The 20,536-nt window shown below is 45.9% G+C and overlaps 1 protein-coding gene across 1 annotated transcript in view; it reads right to left on the bottom strand.

Moving 5' to 3' along the window:
• The window catches only part of LOC309563496 (prominin-1-A-like), a 125,151-nt gene that overhangs the window by 21,262 nt on the left and 83,353 nt on the right, over positions 1-20,536 (bottom strand). Inside the window, exons 14-18 of the mRNA XM_082267887.1 lie at positions 18,102-18,186; positions 17,005-17,151; positions 10,299-10,361; positions 5,788-5,886; positions 2,233-2,286 (exon numbers count right to left, since the gene is read on the bottom strand). Of these exons, the coding sequence (XP_082124013.1) occupies positions 2,233-2,286; positions 5,788-5,886; positions 10,299-10,361; positions 17,005-17,151; positions 18,102-18,186 (448 nt within the window). The remainder of the gene's footprint in view (positions 1-2,232; positions 2,287-5,787; positions 5,887-10,298; positions 10,362-17,004; positions 17,152-18,101; positions 18,187-20,536) is intronic.

Here is a 20,536-nt window from a genome sequence, read left to right as displayed (position 1 = left end):
ATTACAGAAAATATGGGGAAAATTCACCCAGCCTCCACAAATGTGTGTGACATTCGACCAATGAATGTTTTATAAATAGACCCCCTAGTGTTGACCCCCCAGTAGTACAGGCAGTGGGAGGAAGGGGTAAGGACCTGTGTTGGGTTGTGCCATTGGTATCACTTTGACAGATACTGTGGACCTCCTTCCAACCAGCTTCAAGTGGGTTTTGCATTCTCATAGACTTGTATGGGAATGGAGAAAGTTGGGGTGGAGCCCATATTGGGAATAGCTTAGTGGGTCTATTTATAAAACATTCATTGGACGAACGTCACACACATTCTTGCAGGCTGGGTGAATTTTCACCATATTTTCTGTAATAGATGAAATCTTATGATCATCGGCTCCACCTAGTGGCCAAATGCAGTATATTTTTTTTCATTGAGGTATTTCAGAAAACCATACCGCCCTTTGGCCACTAGATGGAGCTGACGATCATAGGATTTATTATATTACAGAACATACAAGGGAAATGTGTCCAGCCCGCATGAATGTGTGTGACATTCGACCAACAAATATTTTATAAGTAGACCCCCTAGTGCTGACCTCCCAGTATACAGGCTGGGGGGGGGGGGGTATGTAAGGACCAGTGTTGGGTTGTGCCGTTGGTATCACTTTGACAGATAGCGTTGACCTCCAGCTTTAAGTAGGTTTTGCATTCTAATAGACTTGTATGGGAATGGAGAAAGTTGGGGTGGAGGCCATATTGGGAATAACATTGTGGGTCTATTTATAAAACATGGATCTGTTGTTGCTAGGGGGTATTTTGTTGCAGGGATCCTTTTGTTGCTGGAGGAGGATCAATTGTTGCTTACAGGGGCCTATTGTTGCTGGGAGAATACTGTTGCTGGCTGCTAGGGCAGGGGATCTATTGTCACTGAGGGGGTCCATTGTTGCTAGCGGGGGTCTATTGTTCCTGGGGTGGATCTGTTGTTGCTATGGAGTATTTTGTAGCAGAGGTCCTTTTGTTGCTGGGGGAGGATCAATTGTTGTTTATGGGGTCTATTGTTGCTGGGGGAATACTGCTTCTAGCTGCTGGGGCAGGGGATCTAATGTCACTGAGGGGATCCTCTGTTGCTAGGGAGATCTATTGTAGATGTGGGGGTCTTTTGTTTCTGGGGATGATCTACTGTTAAGGGAAGGGTCTATTGTTGGCTGCTGGCAGGTCTATTAATGCTGGCTCCTGGGAGATCTATTGTTGCTGGTGGGGGTCTATTGTTCCTGGGGTGGATCTATTGTTACTAATGGGTTCTATTGTTGCTGAGGCTCTATTGTTGCTGGCTGCTGGGGGATCTATTGTCACAGAGTTAATCCAGTATTGCTGGGGGGGTCTATTGTTGAGGGAGGGTTCTATTGTTACAGTGAAGGTCTTATGTTTCAGGGGGTCAATTGTTGCTGGGAGGGATCTACTGTTCAGGAAGGGGTCTATTGCCGCTGGCTGCTGGAATGTCTATTAATGCTAGCTTCCAGGAGATCTATTGTTGCTGGGGGGGGGGGTTCTTTCATTGCGGGGGGAGGGGTGGATCTTTTGTTGCTGGCTGCAAGGGATCTATTTTACTGCTTTTCTTTAACAAATTCCATACACACCACAAACTGATACGTGGTTCTATTTTCTATAAAATGGGCGGTACTGGGGGTGGGTAGGGGGTGGGTAGGGGGTGGAACCAAGGGACAGTGCTTGGAGGTGGGTAGGGGGTGGAACCAAGGGGCAGTGCTCGGAGGTGGGTAGGGGGTGGAACCAAGGGACAGTGCTTGGAGGTGGGTAGGGGGTGGAACCAAGGGGCAGTGCTCGGAGGTGGGTAGGGGGTGGAACCAAGGGGCAGTGCTCGGAGGTGGGTAGGGGGTGGAACCAAGGGACAGTGCTCGGAGGTGGGTAGGGGGTGGAACCAAGGGACAGTGCTCGGAGGTGGGTAGGGGGCGGAACCAAGGGACAGTGCTCGGAGGTGGGTAGGGGGTGGAACCAAAAACCCACGCCTATTCTCTGAGAGAAAAAATCCCTGGTTGTCACATCTGCACAACAAACATTTCATACATAGACCCCAACAATATTAATGTTGTGCAGCCTGTAATTGATACGGGAATGCAAAATGCAACTTTGACACGGTCCTTAACCGTGGCAGCCAGAAAACTGGCATTTTCAGAATTGGAAGTAGCCTTGGCTGCCTCCACGTCTTTCAGGAAAGGTTTCCTTACCGGCAACTTTTGGGATGAGGCTTGGAGATTGGCGATACTGGTATTCAGACTCCTCTGGAAGATAAAACATACATCATTGATACAAAAATCTCTCTGCAACTGGAAATATCCAAACCAATAATTCCTGTCTACAGACAACAGCATGGAATCAGCACAGCACTGCGGGATATCACACAGCCTACAATACACTTCATTCTTTTTATTTACATTTAATCTGAATACTATGAGATCTTTTTATAGAACATCCCTTGCACAGATCTCAGAAACAATCAGTGAAAGCTGACTGAAACATCACCATCATTTGTCTTAGAGATTAACGCCGGTATTGTCAGCTCCATCTAGTGGCCAAAATGCTGTACAGTTTTCTGAAATAACACAATAAGAAAATCATACCGCGTTTTGGCCACCAGATGGTGCTGATGTTAACCACTTGCCTACTGGGCACTTAAACCCCCTTCCTGCCCAGGCCAATTCTCAGCTTTCAGCACTTTGAATGACAAGTAGACCATAATCAAATAGTAGACAAGCAAACAAATAGAGCTTTCTTTTGGTGGTATTTAATCACCACTGGGTGTTTTTATTTTTTGCTGAAAAAAAGAAAGAACGAAAACTTTGAAAAAAAATAAATAAAATAAAACAGTTTTTATAGCTTGTTATAAAATTTTGCAAACAGGTAATTTTTCTCCTTCATTGATGTGCGCTGATGAGGCAGCACTGATAGGCTGCAGTGATGGGCATCGATAGGCTGCACTGATGGGCGCTGATAGGGCGGCACTGGTAAGGCAGCACTGGTGGACACTGATAGGGCGGCACTGGTAAGGCAGCACTGGTGGGCACTGATAGGTGGCACTGATGGACACTGATGGACGGCACTGAAGGGCACTGGTAGGTGGCACTGAAGGGCACTAATAGGTGGCACTGATAGGTGGCGCTGATGGGCACTAATGGGTGGCACTGATAGGTGTCACTCAGGAGCACTAATAGGTGGCACTCATGGGCACTGATAGGTTGGCACTGATGATGGGCACTAATAGGTGGCACTGATAGGTGTCACTGATGGGCGGCACTGAAGGGCACTGGTAGGTGGCACTGATGGGCACTAATGGGTGGCACTGATAGGTGTCACTCATGAGCACTAATAGGTGGCACTCATGGGCACTGATGATGGGCACTAATAGGTGTCACTGATAGGTGTCACTGATGGGCGGCACTGAAGGGCACTGGTAGGTGGCGCTGATGGGCACTAATGGGTGGCACTGATAGGTGTCACTCATGAGCACTAATAGGTGGCACTCATGGGCACTGATAGGTTGGCACTGATGATGGGCACTAATAGGTGGCACTGATAGGTGTCACTGATGGGCGGCACTGAAGGGCACTGGTAAGTGGCACTGATGGGCATTAATAGGTGGCACTGATAGGTGGCACTCATGGGCACTAATAGGTGGCACTCATGGGCACTGATAGGTTGGCACTGATGATGGGCACTAATAGGTGGCACTGATAGGTGTCACTGATGGGCGGCACTGAAGGGCACTGGTAAGTGGCACTGATGGGCATTAATAGGTGGCACTGATAGGTGGCACTCATGGGCACTAATAGGTGGCACTCATGGGCACTGATAGGTTGGCACTGATGATGGGGCACTGATATGGTGGCACCGGTGGGCACAGTTGCTCCTCTCCTCTTCGGGACCGATGTCCCTCTGTCATTGGCTGACAGATGATCACATGGTAAGGGGCTGGATCCGGCCCCTTACTCCGATCTGTGATCAGCCGTGCGCAGGGAGCTCATGCACTGGAGGAGGTACATGGGTGCCCTCCCGGCAATTAAGGTCCGCGCTGTAACCATATTTCAGCTTTAGTGCAGATGGGAAGTGTTTTTTTTAATGGGAAAATAGTTATATAGCAGAAAGTGAAAAATATTATTCATTTTTTTTACAGAATTGTTGCTCTTTTTTTTGTTTATAGCGCAAAAAATGAAAAAAAAAAATTGCACAGGTGATCAAACACCACCAAAAGAAATCTCTATTTGTGGGCAAAAAAGAACATCAATTTTATTTGGGTACAGCGTCGCACGACTGCGCAATTGTCTGTTAAAGTAACGCAGTGCTGAATCGCAAAAAATGGCCTGGTCATGAAGGGGGGAAATCCTACTGGTCCAGAAGTGGTTAAATACAGTTTTTTTTTCTTCTTTTCTGTTTTCTTTTTTTGGATACTTATGGACTTGTTTGATTCATTGTATTTATGAAATTTATTGTCAAAGATAATTTTTTATGTGTTTTTACCATTAATTAATAGCACTGCACTTTATGTACACCTTCACCCTATGCGCACACCTATGGTCCCAACACCCCCTTCCCCTCCCTTTCATGCATCTGTAGATAAACCTACAAATGAAAAGGCAATTCTGTGCGACACGCTCTTAAAATTCCATTTCTTAATGCTTTATACATGGCTATGACTAAAGCCCTTTGAAATGCCCTCTGAAACGCGTCAACCTCCTGTGTATTAGGACTTTTTTGTACTTTGTGTAAAGCTTTAATAAATGAAACTTTAGGAGCACATCACGTGGGGTTGGCGACTTTTTTGTGTTTGGTAATTGTGTAATTACCATCTGTAGCCAGCAGATGGCAAGTACTAAGCTGCAGCACAGTAAGATGACTTAAAGCTGTGCTGGGAAAAAGGTCAACATTCCCAATATAAAAAAAAAAAAATTAAAATCAAGTTTTTTCATCAGTTTAGGCCAATTTGTATTCTGCTACATATTTTTGGTTTAAAAAACCCCCAAAAAGCGTATTTTAATTGGTTTGCACAAAAGTTGGCTCAGGTTGATTGAATCACTGTCAGCTATTAGTTACTGGTAGGAAAGTAGAATACTGTTTGTGTTGGTTGTTCTTTGGATAATTAGTTCAGGTTAATTATATTTCTGTATACAATTTCACCTGCATATGATAATGTAATCAGGCACCTGACCTGGTGGGATAATCTGATCAGGAAGGGGAATGTCCATCCTGTATATATTCAGTGTGCGTTTGTTCAATAAAGTTTCCAGCTCTCTACAAGCTAAGTTCTGTCTAGTTTTCAGGTCTATATCCTTCCACGGCCTGCGGCAGCTGAGGATACCCGGTGGAGACCCCTGGTGGTCCCTCATTGCTTATTGCCTGTGTTTCATAATCGTTTTGTGAGTATAATGTGTATAAATGTCTATTGCAATAAATTGTTTTAAAGATAATGCGCTAGGCTAGTGCGCCCTCTGTCCATTTCTCTTTTCCACTGTCTGGTTTTGTATGGGGGGGGGGGTGGCGGGGTTGAATATCTGATATCTATATTCAGACTGGAGGAAGCCGTATACTGACGGAAACATAGTGTGGGTCGCGGTTCCATTACATGTATGAAGTGGAGAATGGTCTCTGCCCCAGCTCTGTCCGATAGCTATGCCTCCAACGCGTTTCATCTCGTCCCCAGGGCATTTTCATAGAGGTCCCCCCACCCACTTTTAGAATTTCAGGAAAGTCCCTGAAGAACCGTTAGAAATTCATTATTAAACACTTACGACTTGTGGGAGGAGATTGGCATTAATGGAGTTCTGGATAGCCAGTAGAGCGTTAGCTTCACTGATCAGTTGACTTTTTGCAGGGTCGGAAACTCTTACCTGTTACACAAAAAAAACAATATTTAGTATCATAATAATAATATATATATATATATAGTTGCCTTTAACCACTTGTCTACCAAGGTACATGTAAAAGCGGCATGGCAGACAAGGGGTTAATTCAAGCTCACAGCTGCTGTCAACTCGGTACAAATAAAAGTGAGCTTTTACAGGAAAATACCAACTTGTCTGCAGGAAATCTAGTGAGCGTCTGACTTCCTGTTTTGAGCTGACAATGCTGCCTCTGCTGGACTGGAATTATAAGCAGCGTTGTCAGCCCCGCCCACTGGCCTACAGAGCTCCACCTATCCCCCTCTCTGTCCTCTTCTACATCCATAAAATTATTTCTTTACTGGAAAAACAATTTTGCTTCCTTGACTCCCAAGAGCCTGCGCACACATTGTGAGAAGGGAAGGGGATCTTGGGAGATGTGGTTCTGGGGGCGTAGCTAGGTCTAAAGGAGCCGACATTGGGTGCTCTACAGGGTCCACCCCAGCCTGGGTCTGACATCTCAGGAATAGAAGCAATTTCTTATCACTGGAGCAAAATAGTGAGATGGGGGGTGAGGGGTGCTGAACACAGGAGGGCGCTCACATGGCACGGGCACCGGGCTTCCTATACATGACAGAGTCCCCCCATTATATCAAAGCCCCCTATACATCAGATGCCTCTTATACATGACAGAATCTCTCCACTACATCAGAGGCCCCCTATTATAACAAAGCCCCCTATACATCAGCGCCCCCTCTCTTATACATGACAGAGTCCTCTATCACATCAGAGGCCCCCCATTACATCAAAGCCCCCAATACATCAGTGCCCCCTATACATGACAGAGTCCCCCCATTATATCAAAGCCCCCTATTCAACAGAGGCCCCCTAAACATGACAGTCCCCCCATTATATCAAAGCTCCTAATACATCAGAGGCCTCCTATACATGACAGAGTCCCACCATTGCATCAGAGACCCCCCATTATATCAAAGCCCCCTATACATCAGGGCCCCCCTATACATGACAGAATCCCCCTCACTACATCAGAGGCCCCCCATTATATCAAAGCCCCCTATACATCAGAGGCCCCCTATACATGACACAGTCCCCCCATTATATCAAAGCTCCCTATACATCAGGGTCCCCCTATACATGACACAGTCCCCTATACATCAGGGTCCCCCTATACATGACACAGTCCCCCCATTATATCAGAGGCCCCCCAAACTATCAAAGCCCCCTATACTTTAGAGGCTCCCTATACATGAGAGTCCTCCCATTATATCAGAGCCCCCCCATTTTATCAAAGCCCCTATAGATCAGAGGCCCCCCTATACATGACAGAGTCCCCCCATTACATCAGAGGCCCCCATTATAAGAAAGCCCCCGATACATCAGAGGCTCTCCTATACATGACAAAGTCCTCTATCACATTAGAGGCCCCCTATACATGACAGAGTCCCCCTATTACATCAAAGCCCCCCATTATAAGCTCCCTATACATGATACAATCCCCCATTACATCAGAGTCCCCCCATTATATCAAAGCTCCTTATACATCAGAGGCCCCCTGTACATGACAGAGTCCCCGATCACATCAAAGGCCCCCCTATCCATGACACAGTCCTCCTATCACATTAAAAGCCCCCCTATACATGACAGAGTCTCCTATCACATCAGAAGCCCCCCTCACACCTATCACATGAGAGGCCCCTTTTATGATGTCAGAGGTCCCCCCTTCAAATCAGATGCCCCCTATACATGACAGAGTCCCCCATCACATGAGAGACCCCGCTATACATAAAGCCGCTGCCATAGCAAAGCCCCTTATACTATAGAGGCTCCCTATACATGAAATATTCCCCCATCACATCAGTGACCCCCCTATACATGACATAGCCCCCCATCACACCAGAGACCCCCCTATACATGACAGAGCCCCCCATCACACCAGAGCCCCCCTATACAAGACAGAGCCCCCCAATCACATCAGAGACCCCCTATACATGTGAGATTCCCCCCATCACATAAGGGACCCCCCTATACATGATAGAGCCCCCCATCACATCAGAGACCCCCCTATACATGACAGATTCCCCCCCATCACATCAGAGACCCCCTATACATGACAGATTCCCCCCATCACATCAGAGACTCCCCTATACATGACAGATTCCCCCCATCACACCAGAGACCCCCCTATACATGAAAGAGCCCCCCATCACATCAGAGACCCCCCTATACATGACAGGCCCCCCATCATATCAGAGACCCCCTATACATGACAGATTCCCCCCATCACACCAGAGACCCCCTATACATGACAGAGCCCCCATCACATCAGAGACCCCCCTATACATGACAGAGTCCCCCCATCACATCAGAGACCCCCCTATACATGACAGGCCCCCCATCATATCAGAGACCCCCTATACATGACAGATTCCCCCCATCACATCAGAGACCCCCCTATACATGACAGATTCCCCCCATCACACCAGAGACCCCCTATACATGACAGATTCCCCCATCACATCAGAGACCATCCTATACATAACAGAGCCCCCATCACATCAGGGACCCCCCTATACATGACAGAGCCCCCCATCACATCAGAGACCCCCTATACATGACAGGCCCCCCATCATATCAGAGACCCCCTATACATGACAGATTCCCCCCATCACACCAGAGACCCCCTATACATAACAGATTCCACCATCACACCAGAGACCCCCTATACATGACAGGCCCCCCATCATATCAGAGACCCCCCTATACATGACAGGCCCCCCATCATATCAGAGACCCCCTATACATGACAGATTCCCCCCCATCACATCAGAGACCCCCCTATACATGACAGGCCCCGCATCATATCAGAGACCCCCCTATACATGACAGGCCCCCCATCATATCAGAGACCCCCCTATACATGACAGGCCCCCCATCATATCAGAGACCCCCTATACATAACAGATTCCCCCATCACACCAGAGACCCCCTATACATGACAGATTCCCCCATCACATCAGAGACCATCCTATACATAACAGAGCCCCCATCACATCAGGGACCCCCCTATACATGACAGAGCCCCCCCATCACATCAGAGACCCCCCTATACATGACAGGCCCCCCATCATATCAAAGACCCCCTATACATGACAGATTCCCCCCATCACACCAGAGACCCCCCCTATACATGACAGATTCCCCCCATCACACCAGAGACCCCCCTATACATAACAGAGCCCCCATCATATCAGAGACCCCCTATACATGACAGAGCCCCCCCATCACAACAGAGACCCCCTATACATGACAGATTCCCCCATCACATCAGAGACCATCCTATACATAACAGAGCCCCCATCACATCAGGGACCCCCCTATACATGACAGAGCCCCCCCATCACATCAGAGACCCCCCTATACATGACAGGCCCCCCATCATATCAAAGACCCCCTATACATGACAGATTCCCCCCATCACACCAGAGACCCCCCTATACATGACAGATTCCCCCCATCACACCAGAGACCCCCTATACATAACAGAGCCCCCATCATATCAGAGACCCCCCTATACATGACAGAGCCCCCCCATCACACCAGAGACCCCCCTATACATGACAGATTCCCCCCATCACATCAGAGACCCTCCTATACATAACAGAGCCCCCATCACATCAGAGACCCCCCTATACATGACAGAGCCCCCCCATCACAACAGAGACCCCCTATACATGACAGAGCCCCCCATTACATCAGAGACCCCCTATACATGACAGATTCCCCCCATTACATCAGAGACCCTCCTATACATGACAGAGCCCCCCCCATCACATCAGAGACCCCCTATAGATGACAGAGTCCCCCCATCACACCAGAGACCCCCCTATACATGACAGAATCCCACCATCACATCAGGGACCCCCCCTATACATGACAGAATCCCCTCATCACATCAGAGACCCCCCTATACAAGACAGAGTCCCCCTATCACATTAGAGGCCCCCCTCTATATTAAAGCTCTCTATACATCAGAGTCCCCCCATTACATCAGAGGCCCCCCATTATATTAAAGCCCCCAGAGGCTTCCTATATATGACAGGGTCTCCCCCTATACACCAGAGGCCCCCCTATACATGACAGAGTCCCCCCACCACATCGGAGGCCCCCTTATACCTAACGGAGTTCACCCTATCACATGAGAGGCCCCCCTATACATGACAGAGTCCCCCTATCACATTAGAGGCCCCCCTATACATGACAGAGGCCCCCCTTCACAATAGAGGCCCCCTATCATATCAAAGCCCCCATACATAAGAGATCCCCTACACACATGAGTCCCCCCATCACACCAGAGTCCCCCCCATCATTCTGGTTGAGAAGCACTCTTCTAGAGAACTCACAGCGAAGCCCAGCAGTTCATTAGCATATGCCGTCAGATTCGTCTTCGTAATGCTTTTGGTCATCTGAAAAAAAAGGAAAACATCGTGTTACCATTTTTATTGATCCAAACAGAGTTCCTTCACCCCAAACCTCATTCTTTACTCTGAGTGTTGCCGGGTAGGAAAGGTTCAGCACGGAGACCATAGTTCTACATTAATAATAATAATCATTTCACAGGCGTGTCAAATTTTAAGACTTGACATGTTGGGTATCTATTTCCTCGACGCGACCTCTTCTTTTATATTTTACCAAACAAAACCGGTATTATTAACCACTTAAGCCCCGGAGGATTTTTCTGCTCAATGACCAGGCCCTATTTTGCGATTCGGCACTGCGTGACTTTAACGGACAATTGCGCGGTCGTGCAACGCTGTACCCAAATTAAATTGACGTCCTTTTTTTTCCCACAAACAGAGCTTTCTTTTGGTGGTATTTGATCACCTGTGCGATTTTTATTTTTTGCGCTATAAACAAACAAATAGCGACAATTTTGAAAAAATAATATTTTTCACATTTTTTTTATATGAAATTCCCCAAAAAAATGTAAAAATCTAAATTTTTTAACATTTTAGGCCAATTTGTTTTCTGCTACATATGTTTGGTAAAAAGAAATAGCAATACATTTATTTTGATTGGTTTGTGCAAAAGTTATCGCGTCTACAAACTACGGGAAAGATTTTGTCATTTTTATTGTTTTTTTTTTTTACTAGTAATGGCGGCGATCTGCGTTTTTTTTTTGCGGGACTGCGACATTGCGGCGGACACCTAACTGAAATTTTTGACACTTTTGGGGGTACCAGTGACATTACTACAGTAATCAGTACTAAAAATATGCACTGTCACTGTAAAAATGGCACTGGCAGGGAGGGGGTTAATTTTATTGATGATCAGTGGGTTAAATGTATCCCTAGGGGCGTGATTATAACTGTGGGGGGGCGTGGCTAGTGATGTAACCACAGAGACATTGGATCCTATGTAGCAGGATCACATAGCCTCTGCAGTTACACCAGGGAGAATGACAGGCAGCTTTGTTTACATCAGCGGTCTGCCTTTCTCCCTCTCCAGCGGGAGATCGCGAGTGGCCGGTGGACATCGGAGCCGCCGGTCACTCGCGCGGGGATGTCAGGGAACGAGTGGGGGCAGGAGTGTGCCTCAGTGGCGCGTGCTTGCCCCCTAGAGGCTCGTAGGCGAGCGACGTAGCCCTACGTCGGTTTGCCTGTAGAGGGCTGACTGCCGCAGTAAATAGTCGTGCGGTGGTCGGCAAGTGGTTAAATCCTGGCACCATTTATGTAAGCTGCAAATCATTCCTTCTTTTGTTAAAAGATACATTTTAATAAACAGGGTTGCACTATTATTCAGTTTTTTGCCTTTGTGTATAGGATACTGACCATTGGGGAGGAGATTGGGCGCTGGAGTGGGCGGGGCCATTGCGAGAAGGATTTTTGGTCGCCTCGAGTGATCCCATCCCGGCTAAGGCTTTGTGGTCCTTTTTGGGGAGTTTGGTGAGTGCATTCATTTGTTATTTCACATGGTGGAGCACAGCAACAATATGAAGAAGTTACATAATATTGGTTGTGGGAGGAGTCAAACTGGTGACCCTCCAGCTGTTGCGGATCCCATGAGGCATTGCAAGGCTGACAGTTACAAGCATGACTCCCACAGGCAGAGGCATGATGGGACTTGTAGTACCACAACAGCTGGAGGGCCGCCAGTTTGACGCCCCTCACAAAAGTAAGTACACCCTCTCATTTTTGTAAATATTTTTTTATTTACTGTATAAACTAAGGTACATAGGTATGGACCATAGGGTGAGTATCTGGATAGAGAACTGGCTCCAGGGGAGAGTACAGAGGGTGATGATAAATGGGGAGTACTCGGATTGGGCAGGTGTGGAAAGTGGGGTCCCCCAAGGATCGGTCCTGGGACCAATCCTATTTAATTTATTCATAAATGATCTAGAGGAAGGGATATCTAGTACAATCTCAGTATTTGCGGATGATACTAAACTAAGCATGCCAATATCTTCTATGCAGGATGTGGAAACCTTGCAAGCGGATCTGAACAAAATTATGGGGGGGGGGGGCAACTACATGGCAGATCAGGTTTAATTTTGAAAAATGTAAAGTAATGTATTTGGGTGCCAGAAATACGAACACAAGTTACTCACTAGGGGGGGAACCTCTGGGTGAGTCTAGGATGGAAAAGGACCTGGGGGTACTGGTGGACAACAGGCTTGGCAGTGGCATGCAATGCCAAGCCGCTGCAAGCAAAGCCAACAGAATACTGGGATGTATAAAAAAGGGGATTCACTCCAGAAATAAAGAGATTATTCTCCCTCTCTACAAGACTCTGGTCCGGCCACATCTGGAGTATGCTGTCCAGTTCTGGGCACCGGTCCTCAGGAAGGATGTGCTGGAACTGGAAAGAGTCCAGAGAAGGGCAACAAAAATAATTAGGGGAATGGAGGACATCAGCTATGAGGAAAGACTACAAGCACTGAACTTATTCTCTCTGGAGATGAGACGATTGAGGGGATATGATATAAATTAGGGATCGACTGATTATCGGCAATCCCAATATATCGGGGGCCGATCTGCACTTTCCCAGATATATCGGAATCGGCCTCTGAGGTTACCGATATAGCTGATATTTAGGGAAAGTGCTTGTACCGGAGTAATACCTGCCGGTACCGGCGTCTTGTAATGACAACTGATATGGCTGAGAAGCCACTCGCGGAGAGATAATGCAAACAACACAGAAAAAGCCGCTCAGGCGAGGCAAAGGCACCCAGGTGCTGGTCGGATCCCCCGTCCAGTGATCAGATATCCAAAGAGAAATAGTGACCGCACTCAAAGGTAGATAACTTTGAAGTGTTTATTCCCATTCGTTGAAAACAACAGTTTTATGAGTAAGCGACCCATAGAGTCGTGAAACGCGTTAACCGTGTCCATGTCTGTTCGATGCACTGTTGTTTTCAACAAATGGGAATAAACACTTCAAGGTTATCTACCTTTGAGTGCGGTCTTTGGATATCTAAGAAGCCGCTCGGCTGTCATTACAAGGAGTGGGAGGGGACGTTTCTCCCCCCCCCCCCTCCCTCTGCGGCTCTCCCGGTTCTCCCTTCCGACCCGGAGACCCGGGCATCCTACCTGCACCGCCGCTGAAGAGAAGACCCAAACAAAGCCGCATTCACTTCTGATCGGATCTCCATGTAAAAAACCCGGAAGTGATGTCATGAAATCACTTCCGGCCCAATTTGGACATTGTCACTTAGGGGTGTACTCACTTTTGTTGCCAGTGGTTTAGACATTAATGGCTGTGTGTTGAGTTATTTTGAGGGGACAGCAAATTTACACTGTTATACAAGCTGTACACTCACTACTTTACATTGTAGCAAAGTGTCATTTCTTCAGTGTTGTCACATGTCACTGTGATCACTGATGCTGGGAACCGGAAGTCTCTGAATGGAAATGGTATGACAATGGATAGATGAGGGAAGTCGTGCAATTAGGTTGAGCAGATGGTAGTATCCTGCATAGATGATGGACAGTCCGCAGCTCAGGCTTAGCCTCCTAACCACTTTACGACCACTCACATTGAGCGTACTGCGGCAAAGTGGTTCGTTATCGTCCAGCGACGTAGACCTACGTCGCTGGACTCCCCCCCCCCTTGTGGGCGGCGCATGCGCGCCGCCGGAGGCTCGTTCCCGCTGTTTTCAGTCAGTGATCGCCGCTGCTCATCCCCGATCGTCGGGGAATCGAGTGTGGAGATCCGCCTGCCTGTGTAAACAAAGCGGGCGGATCTCCTAAGTGACAGGCAGGGACAGATTGCAGGGTTCAGCATAGCTGAACATGCGATCTGTCCCTGTGTCACTTAGTCCCCTCCCCCCCCACACACGTTAGTAAGCACCAGGCATACATTAACCCCTTGATCACCAATAAAAATTAACCCCTTCCCTGCCAGTGTCATTTTTACAGTAACAGTGCATATTTATAGCACTGATTACTGTAGTAATGTCACCGGTACCCCCAAAACTGTCAAAAATGTCAGTCAAGGGTCCGATCTGTCCGCCGCAATGTCGCAGTCCCGCAAAAAAAAAAAAAATCGCAGATCACCACCATTACTAGTTAAAAAAAAACATTAAAAATGACAGAAATTTTTGCGCAAACCAATCAAAATACGCTTATTGCGTTTTTTTTTTTTACCAAAAATATGTAGCAGAATACAAATTGGCAAAAAAAGTTAAAACATTTTGATTTTTACATTTTTTTGGGGGGGAATTTCATATAAAAAAAATGTTAAAAATATGGTTATTTTTTCAAAATTGTTGCTCTTTTTTTATTTATAGCGCAAAAAGTAAAAATAGCACAGGTGATCAAATACCACCAAAAGAGAGCTCTGTTTATGGGGAAAAAAAGGACATACATTTAATTTGGGTACAGCATGGCACGACCTTGCAATTGTCCGTTAAACGCAGTGCCGAATCGCAAAATATGGCCTGGTCAGGAATGGGGTAAAATCTTCCGGTCTTAAAGCAGTTAAAAATACGCTCATTGAGAATTTTTTTGTCAAAGACATGTAGCTAAATACATTTTGGCCTAAATATATGACAAAAATTGAATATATTGGATATTTTTTAACTGTCAAACTAGAAAAATATTGTTATTTTTTTCAAAATTGTCGCATTTTTTTTATTAATATCGCAAAAAATGAAAAGTGCAGAGGTGATCAAATACCACCAAAAGAAAGCTCTGTTTGTGGGAAAAAAAGGATGTAAATTTCGTTTGGGTACAGCATTGCATGACCGCGCAATTGTCAGTTAAAGTCGCACAGTGCCGATTCGCAAAAAGTGGCCTGGATGTAAAGCAGGAAAATCCTCCGGTGGTAAAGTGGTTAAAGGAAGCAGAAATACACTCCAAAACACGTAAAAAAAAGCAGAATATAGAGACGTCTTCTAAGTGTAGACTGTATAACATTTATTGTAATATGGGATTGTAGGGTTGGGGGTTGGGGCGGGTATAGGATTGTGTATATGGGATTGTATGGTTGGGGTGGGTATAGGATTGTGTATATGGGATTGTATGGTTGGGGCGGGTATGGGATTGTGTATATGGAATTGTATGGTTGGGGCGGGTATAGGATTGTGTATATGGGATTGTATGGTTGGGGTTGGTATAGGATTGTGTATATGGGATTGTATGGTTGGGGCGGGTATAGGATTGTGTATATGGGATTGTATGTTTGGGGTGGGTATAGGATTGTGTATAGGGGATTGTATGGTTGGGGCGGGTATAGGATTGTGTATAGGGGATTGTATGGTTGGGGCGGGTATAGGATTGTGTATAGGGGATTGTATGGTTGGGGCGGGTATAGGATTTTGTATATGGGATTGTATGGTTGGGGCGGGTATAGGATTGTGTATATGGGATTGTATGGTTGGGGTGGGTATAGGATTGTGTATATGGGATTGTATGTTTGGGGTGGGTATAGGATTGTGTATAGGGGATTGTATGGTTGGGGCGGGTATAGGATTGGGTATATGGGATTGTATGGTTGGGGCAGGTATAGGATTGTGTATATGGGATTGTATGGTTGGGGCGGGTATAGGATTGTGTATATGGGATTGTATGTTTGGGGTGGGTATAGGATTGTGTATAGGGGATTGTATGGTTGGGGCGGGTATAGGATTGTGTATATGGGATTGTATGGTTGGGGCGGGTATAGGATTGTGTATATGGGATTGTATGGTTGGGGCGGGTATAGGATTGTGTATATGGGATTGTATAGTTGGGGCGGGTATAGGATTGTGTATATATGGGATTGTATGGTTGGGGTGGGTATAGGATTGTGTATAGGGGATTGTATGGTTGGGGCGGGTATAGGATTGTGTATAGGGGATTGTATGGTTGGGGCGGGTATAGGATTGTGTATATGGGATGGTATGGTTGGGGTGGGTAAAGGATTGTGTATAAAGGATTGTATGGTTGGGGCGGGTATAGGATTGTGTATATGGGATTGTATGGTTGGGGCGGGTATAGGATTGTGTATATGGGATGGTATGGTTGGGGTGGGTAAAGGATTGTGTATAAAGGATTGTATGGTTGGGGCGGGTATAGGATTGTGTATATGGGATTGTATGGTTGGGGCGGGTATAGGATTGTGTATATGGGATTGTATGGTTGGGGCGGGTATAGGATTGTGTATATGGGATTGTATGGTTGGGGTGGGTAAAGGATTGTGTATAAAGGATTGTATAGTTGGGGCGGGTATAGGATTGTGTATATGGGATTGTATGGTTGGGGCGGGTATAGGATTGTGTATATGGGATTGTATGGTTGGGGCGGGTATAGGATTGTGTATATGGGATTGTATGGTTGGGGCGGGTATAGGATTGTGTATATGGGATTGTATGGTTGGGGCGGGTATAGGATTGTGTATATGGGATTGTATGGTTGTATTTTCTTTACTGTATTCTATTGGTTGAGCCAGATGGACTTGTGTCTTTTTCAAACCCGAGTGTACACAGCTCTGTAACATCCAATTTCAAATCCCAAACATGGTGTTCTGTATGTATCCACGATGTTCAGCAAACTGATACTGGAAGCCAAACTGGAATTTCGTCGCACAGCAGCCCCCCATGCCCCCCACGCCCCGCAGTTTCCATACCTGTTGATTGATGTCGGTGAAGTTCAGGGAATCGATGCCTGATTTGGCCACATTGTCCACCTTGTTCTTCTGGTCGCTGTTCATGAAGGTAATGTTGTTCACGTTAATGTTTGCGTTTTCCAGGGTCGAATTGACAGAATCGGTGTACTGTGGGTAAAAATAAAACAAAACAAATGAAAGTTCTTTCTGAGTCCGAACTGCTGAAATTAACTTCTTCATTCTTAAACTGGAAGAAAATCCCAAGTCTTACTATTCTTAAAAATGTTCCTTCCCCCCCTACTACCTACCCCACCTGTATAGAACGTTATCTGTACTTACCTATCTTTAATCTGCACTGGTCCGCTCACGTGATCCTGCAGCTCCGGCTCAGAGAGCACTCAACAATGGCCCTGAATTCTGGGAGCCATGACATCACCCATAGGCTCATACGGCCCGCCGGTGATTGTGGGCACTCCACTGCAGCAGCCACTCACTGACTCGGGAAAGCCGGAGCTGTGTGATGATGGTACCGGACTGGAGCTGCGTGATGACCTGGCGGGACTGTGCTGCGCGATGACATGACGGGACTGTGCTGCGCGATGACATGACGGGACTGTGCTGCGCGATGACATGACGGGACTGCGCTGCGCGATGACATTGCTTCCTTGAGCGAGTTTGGGGTGGAGGAACTTGACTGGCCTGCACAGAGTCCTGACCTCAACCTGATAGAACACCTTTGGGATGAATTAGAGCGGAGACTGCGAGCCAGGCCTTCTCATCCAACATCAGTGCCTGACCTCACAAATGCGCTTCTGGAAGAATGGTCAGACATTCCCATAGACACTCCTAAACCTTGTGGACGGCCTTCCCAGAAGAGTTGAAGCTGTTATAGCTGCAAAGGATGGGCCAACTAAATATTGAACCCTACGGACTAAGACTGGGATGCCATTAAAGTTCATGTAAAGGTAGGCGTCCCAATACTTTTGGTAATATAGTGTATTAGAGAATGTGCAAAATAAGGGTGAAGATCCACTTTAAATCCAATGAATGATATGAAAGACCTTCCCAGAACGATTGTGCTGTGTGACAACAGGGAGGCATTATAATTCAGCACCAACCTGACTGATATTGAAGATGCTATCCAGGTCGATCTTTGAGCCGAGGTTCAGTGTGGTCCACAGGGCGGTATTGTTCTTACAGTCACTGCAACACAAAAAACACAAGTTCTCATAAACTGTAAGATCTGGTTCCAAAATACAACCTAGAATCTTGGATCGTGTCACAACAATGATGAAGAAATAGACATCTTTTCATACATTTAATATGGAGGTTTACGAAATAAGCCCCAAAACATGGTTAACCACTTAAGCCCCGAGGATTTAGCTGCTCAAAGACCAGGCCCTATTTTGCGATTCGGCACTGCATGACTTTAACGGACAATTGCGCGGTCGTGCAATGCTGTACCCAAACGAAATTTACATCCTTTTTTCCCCACAAACAGAGCTTTCTTTTGGTGGTATTTGATCACCTGTGCGATTTTTACTTTTTGCGCTATAAACAAAAAAATAGCGACAATTCTGAAAAAATAACAATATTTTTCACATTTTTTAATATGAATTTCTCAAAAAAAAAAAAGGTAAAAATCGAATTTTTTAACATTTTCGGCCAATTTGTTTTCTGCTACATATGTTTGATAAAAAAAGAATCGAAATAAGCGTATTTTGATTGGTTTGCTCAAAAGTTATTGCTTTTAATAACTATGGGAAAGATTTATGTAATTTTTATTGTTTTTTTTTTTTAACGAGTAATGGCGGCCATCTGCGATTTTTTTTGCAGGACTGCGACATTGCGGAGGACAGATCGGACCCTTGACTGACATTTTTGATACTTTTGGGGGGACCAGTGACATTACTGCAGTAATCAGTGCTATACATATGCACTGTGACTGTAAAAATGACACTGGCAGGGAAGGGGGTTAACTTTATCGGATCTTTAGGTCCTCTCCAATAGGGATGGTGGTAAATCCAAAATTTCGAAGGTAAAGGCTGGCCAAGTGTAACAGATAAAAAACAGCTTGGAAGTAGCGTCTCGGAACGCACTGCGTTCCACAAGATAGTCGGGACCGGAAAGGATGCAACGGCGCTGTACGCGTTTTGTCATCTAACGTCCTCTGCAGCTGCAGTCTTTACCTACGAAATTTTGGATTTACCACCATCCCTATTGGAGAGGACCTAAAGATCCGGTTTCCCTCCGGTGACTTCCGGGACCCCCCAGGGACGGCTTCCATTATCCCTCTGACCCATCAAGAAGTTAGTGAAGGGAAGGAGTTCCATCAATACCCTAATACCTGCCCTATACCCCTGTGTGGGGTGGGTACATCTTGTTAGTATGGTTATTTACTAGTGGGATTACCCCTCACCTCGCCAGTTGCCCACCACGGGGTCACCTGCAATCTTATTTGCATCTATTCACCGATCGTTTTTAGTCGTACACCGATTTTCTCTGGATCTTTCTTTTGGATTTGGACTATTTCTGAACACTTATACTGGTTATAAGGATTTTATTAATTTTTAACCAGTCATTTTAATATTTATTGTCTTTTTGCACATTATTGCACTATTTGCACTTTTATTTTCTGTTTTGTAATCATCTTTCGCTAATAGGACCATATATATATATATCTTCAATTAGTGATCATACATTATTTTGCACAAAATTGCGCTTATTGCAATTTCTTTATACTTTCCACACTGTCACTTTTTGCACATGATCTAGCATTATCCATCACTTGGCACTTTATATTTTTTTTATATATATATATATAAATGAGTGTATTTTTTATATATATGTGACTTGATTGCACTTTTTTACATCACTGTGATATAATATTTATTTTTTATACATGTTGATCTTACCAATTTATTGCTGTTTTATATGATATTTTTATTTATTGTGTTTACTGACCTCAGCACAGACACTTTTATTTTTATTTATATCCACATACACCACGTTGTGATTTATATAATATTCTAGTAACGGCAGCGCCAATTTCCCAATTTCCCACATACTTTATTAGAGATCCAGGGGTTAAGTGTGTCCCTAGGGGCGTGATTCTAACTGTCAAGGGGCGTGGCTTTTTATGTAACCAGAGACATTTGATCCTACATAGCAGGATCGTAAGATCTCTACAGTTACACCAGGGAGAATGACAGGTGGCTTTGTTTACATCAGCCGCCTGCCTTTCTCTCTCTCCAGCGGGAGATCGCGAGTGACCGGCGGACATCAGAGCCGCCGGTCACTCGTGCGTGGACCTCAGTGAATGAGCGGGGGCGGGAGCGCGCCTCTGGCGGCGCGCGCTCGCCCCCTACAGGCTACTGAGCGAGCGACCGTCACTTTGCCCAGGAGGGGCTGACCGCCACAGTATATGTACTTGCGGCGGTCGGCAAGTGGTTAAACTCAGGGATTCACATAAGTCTTCAAATAGAACATCCTGTGTGTGGTTTTTTTTTTTGACCCTGTTGAAGGTTTGTAAACCGGCTGTTTGCTGAACTGG

This window comes from Pelophylax lessonae (genome assembly GCF_965119305.1).
Source record: "Pelophylax lessonae genome assembly, chromosome: 9".
Classification (NCBI taxonomy): domain Eukaryota; kingdom Metazoa; phylum Chordata; class Amphibia; order Anura; family Ranidae; genus Pelophylax; species Pelophylax lessonae.
This window is presented reverse-complemented; position numbering and strand designations above follow the sequence as displayed.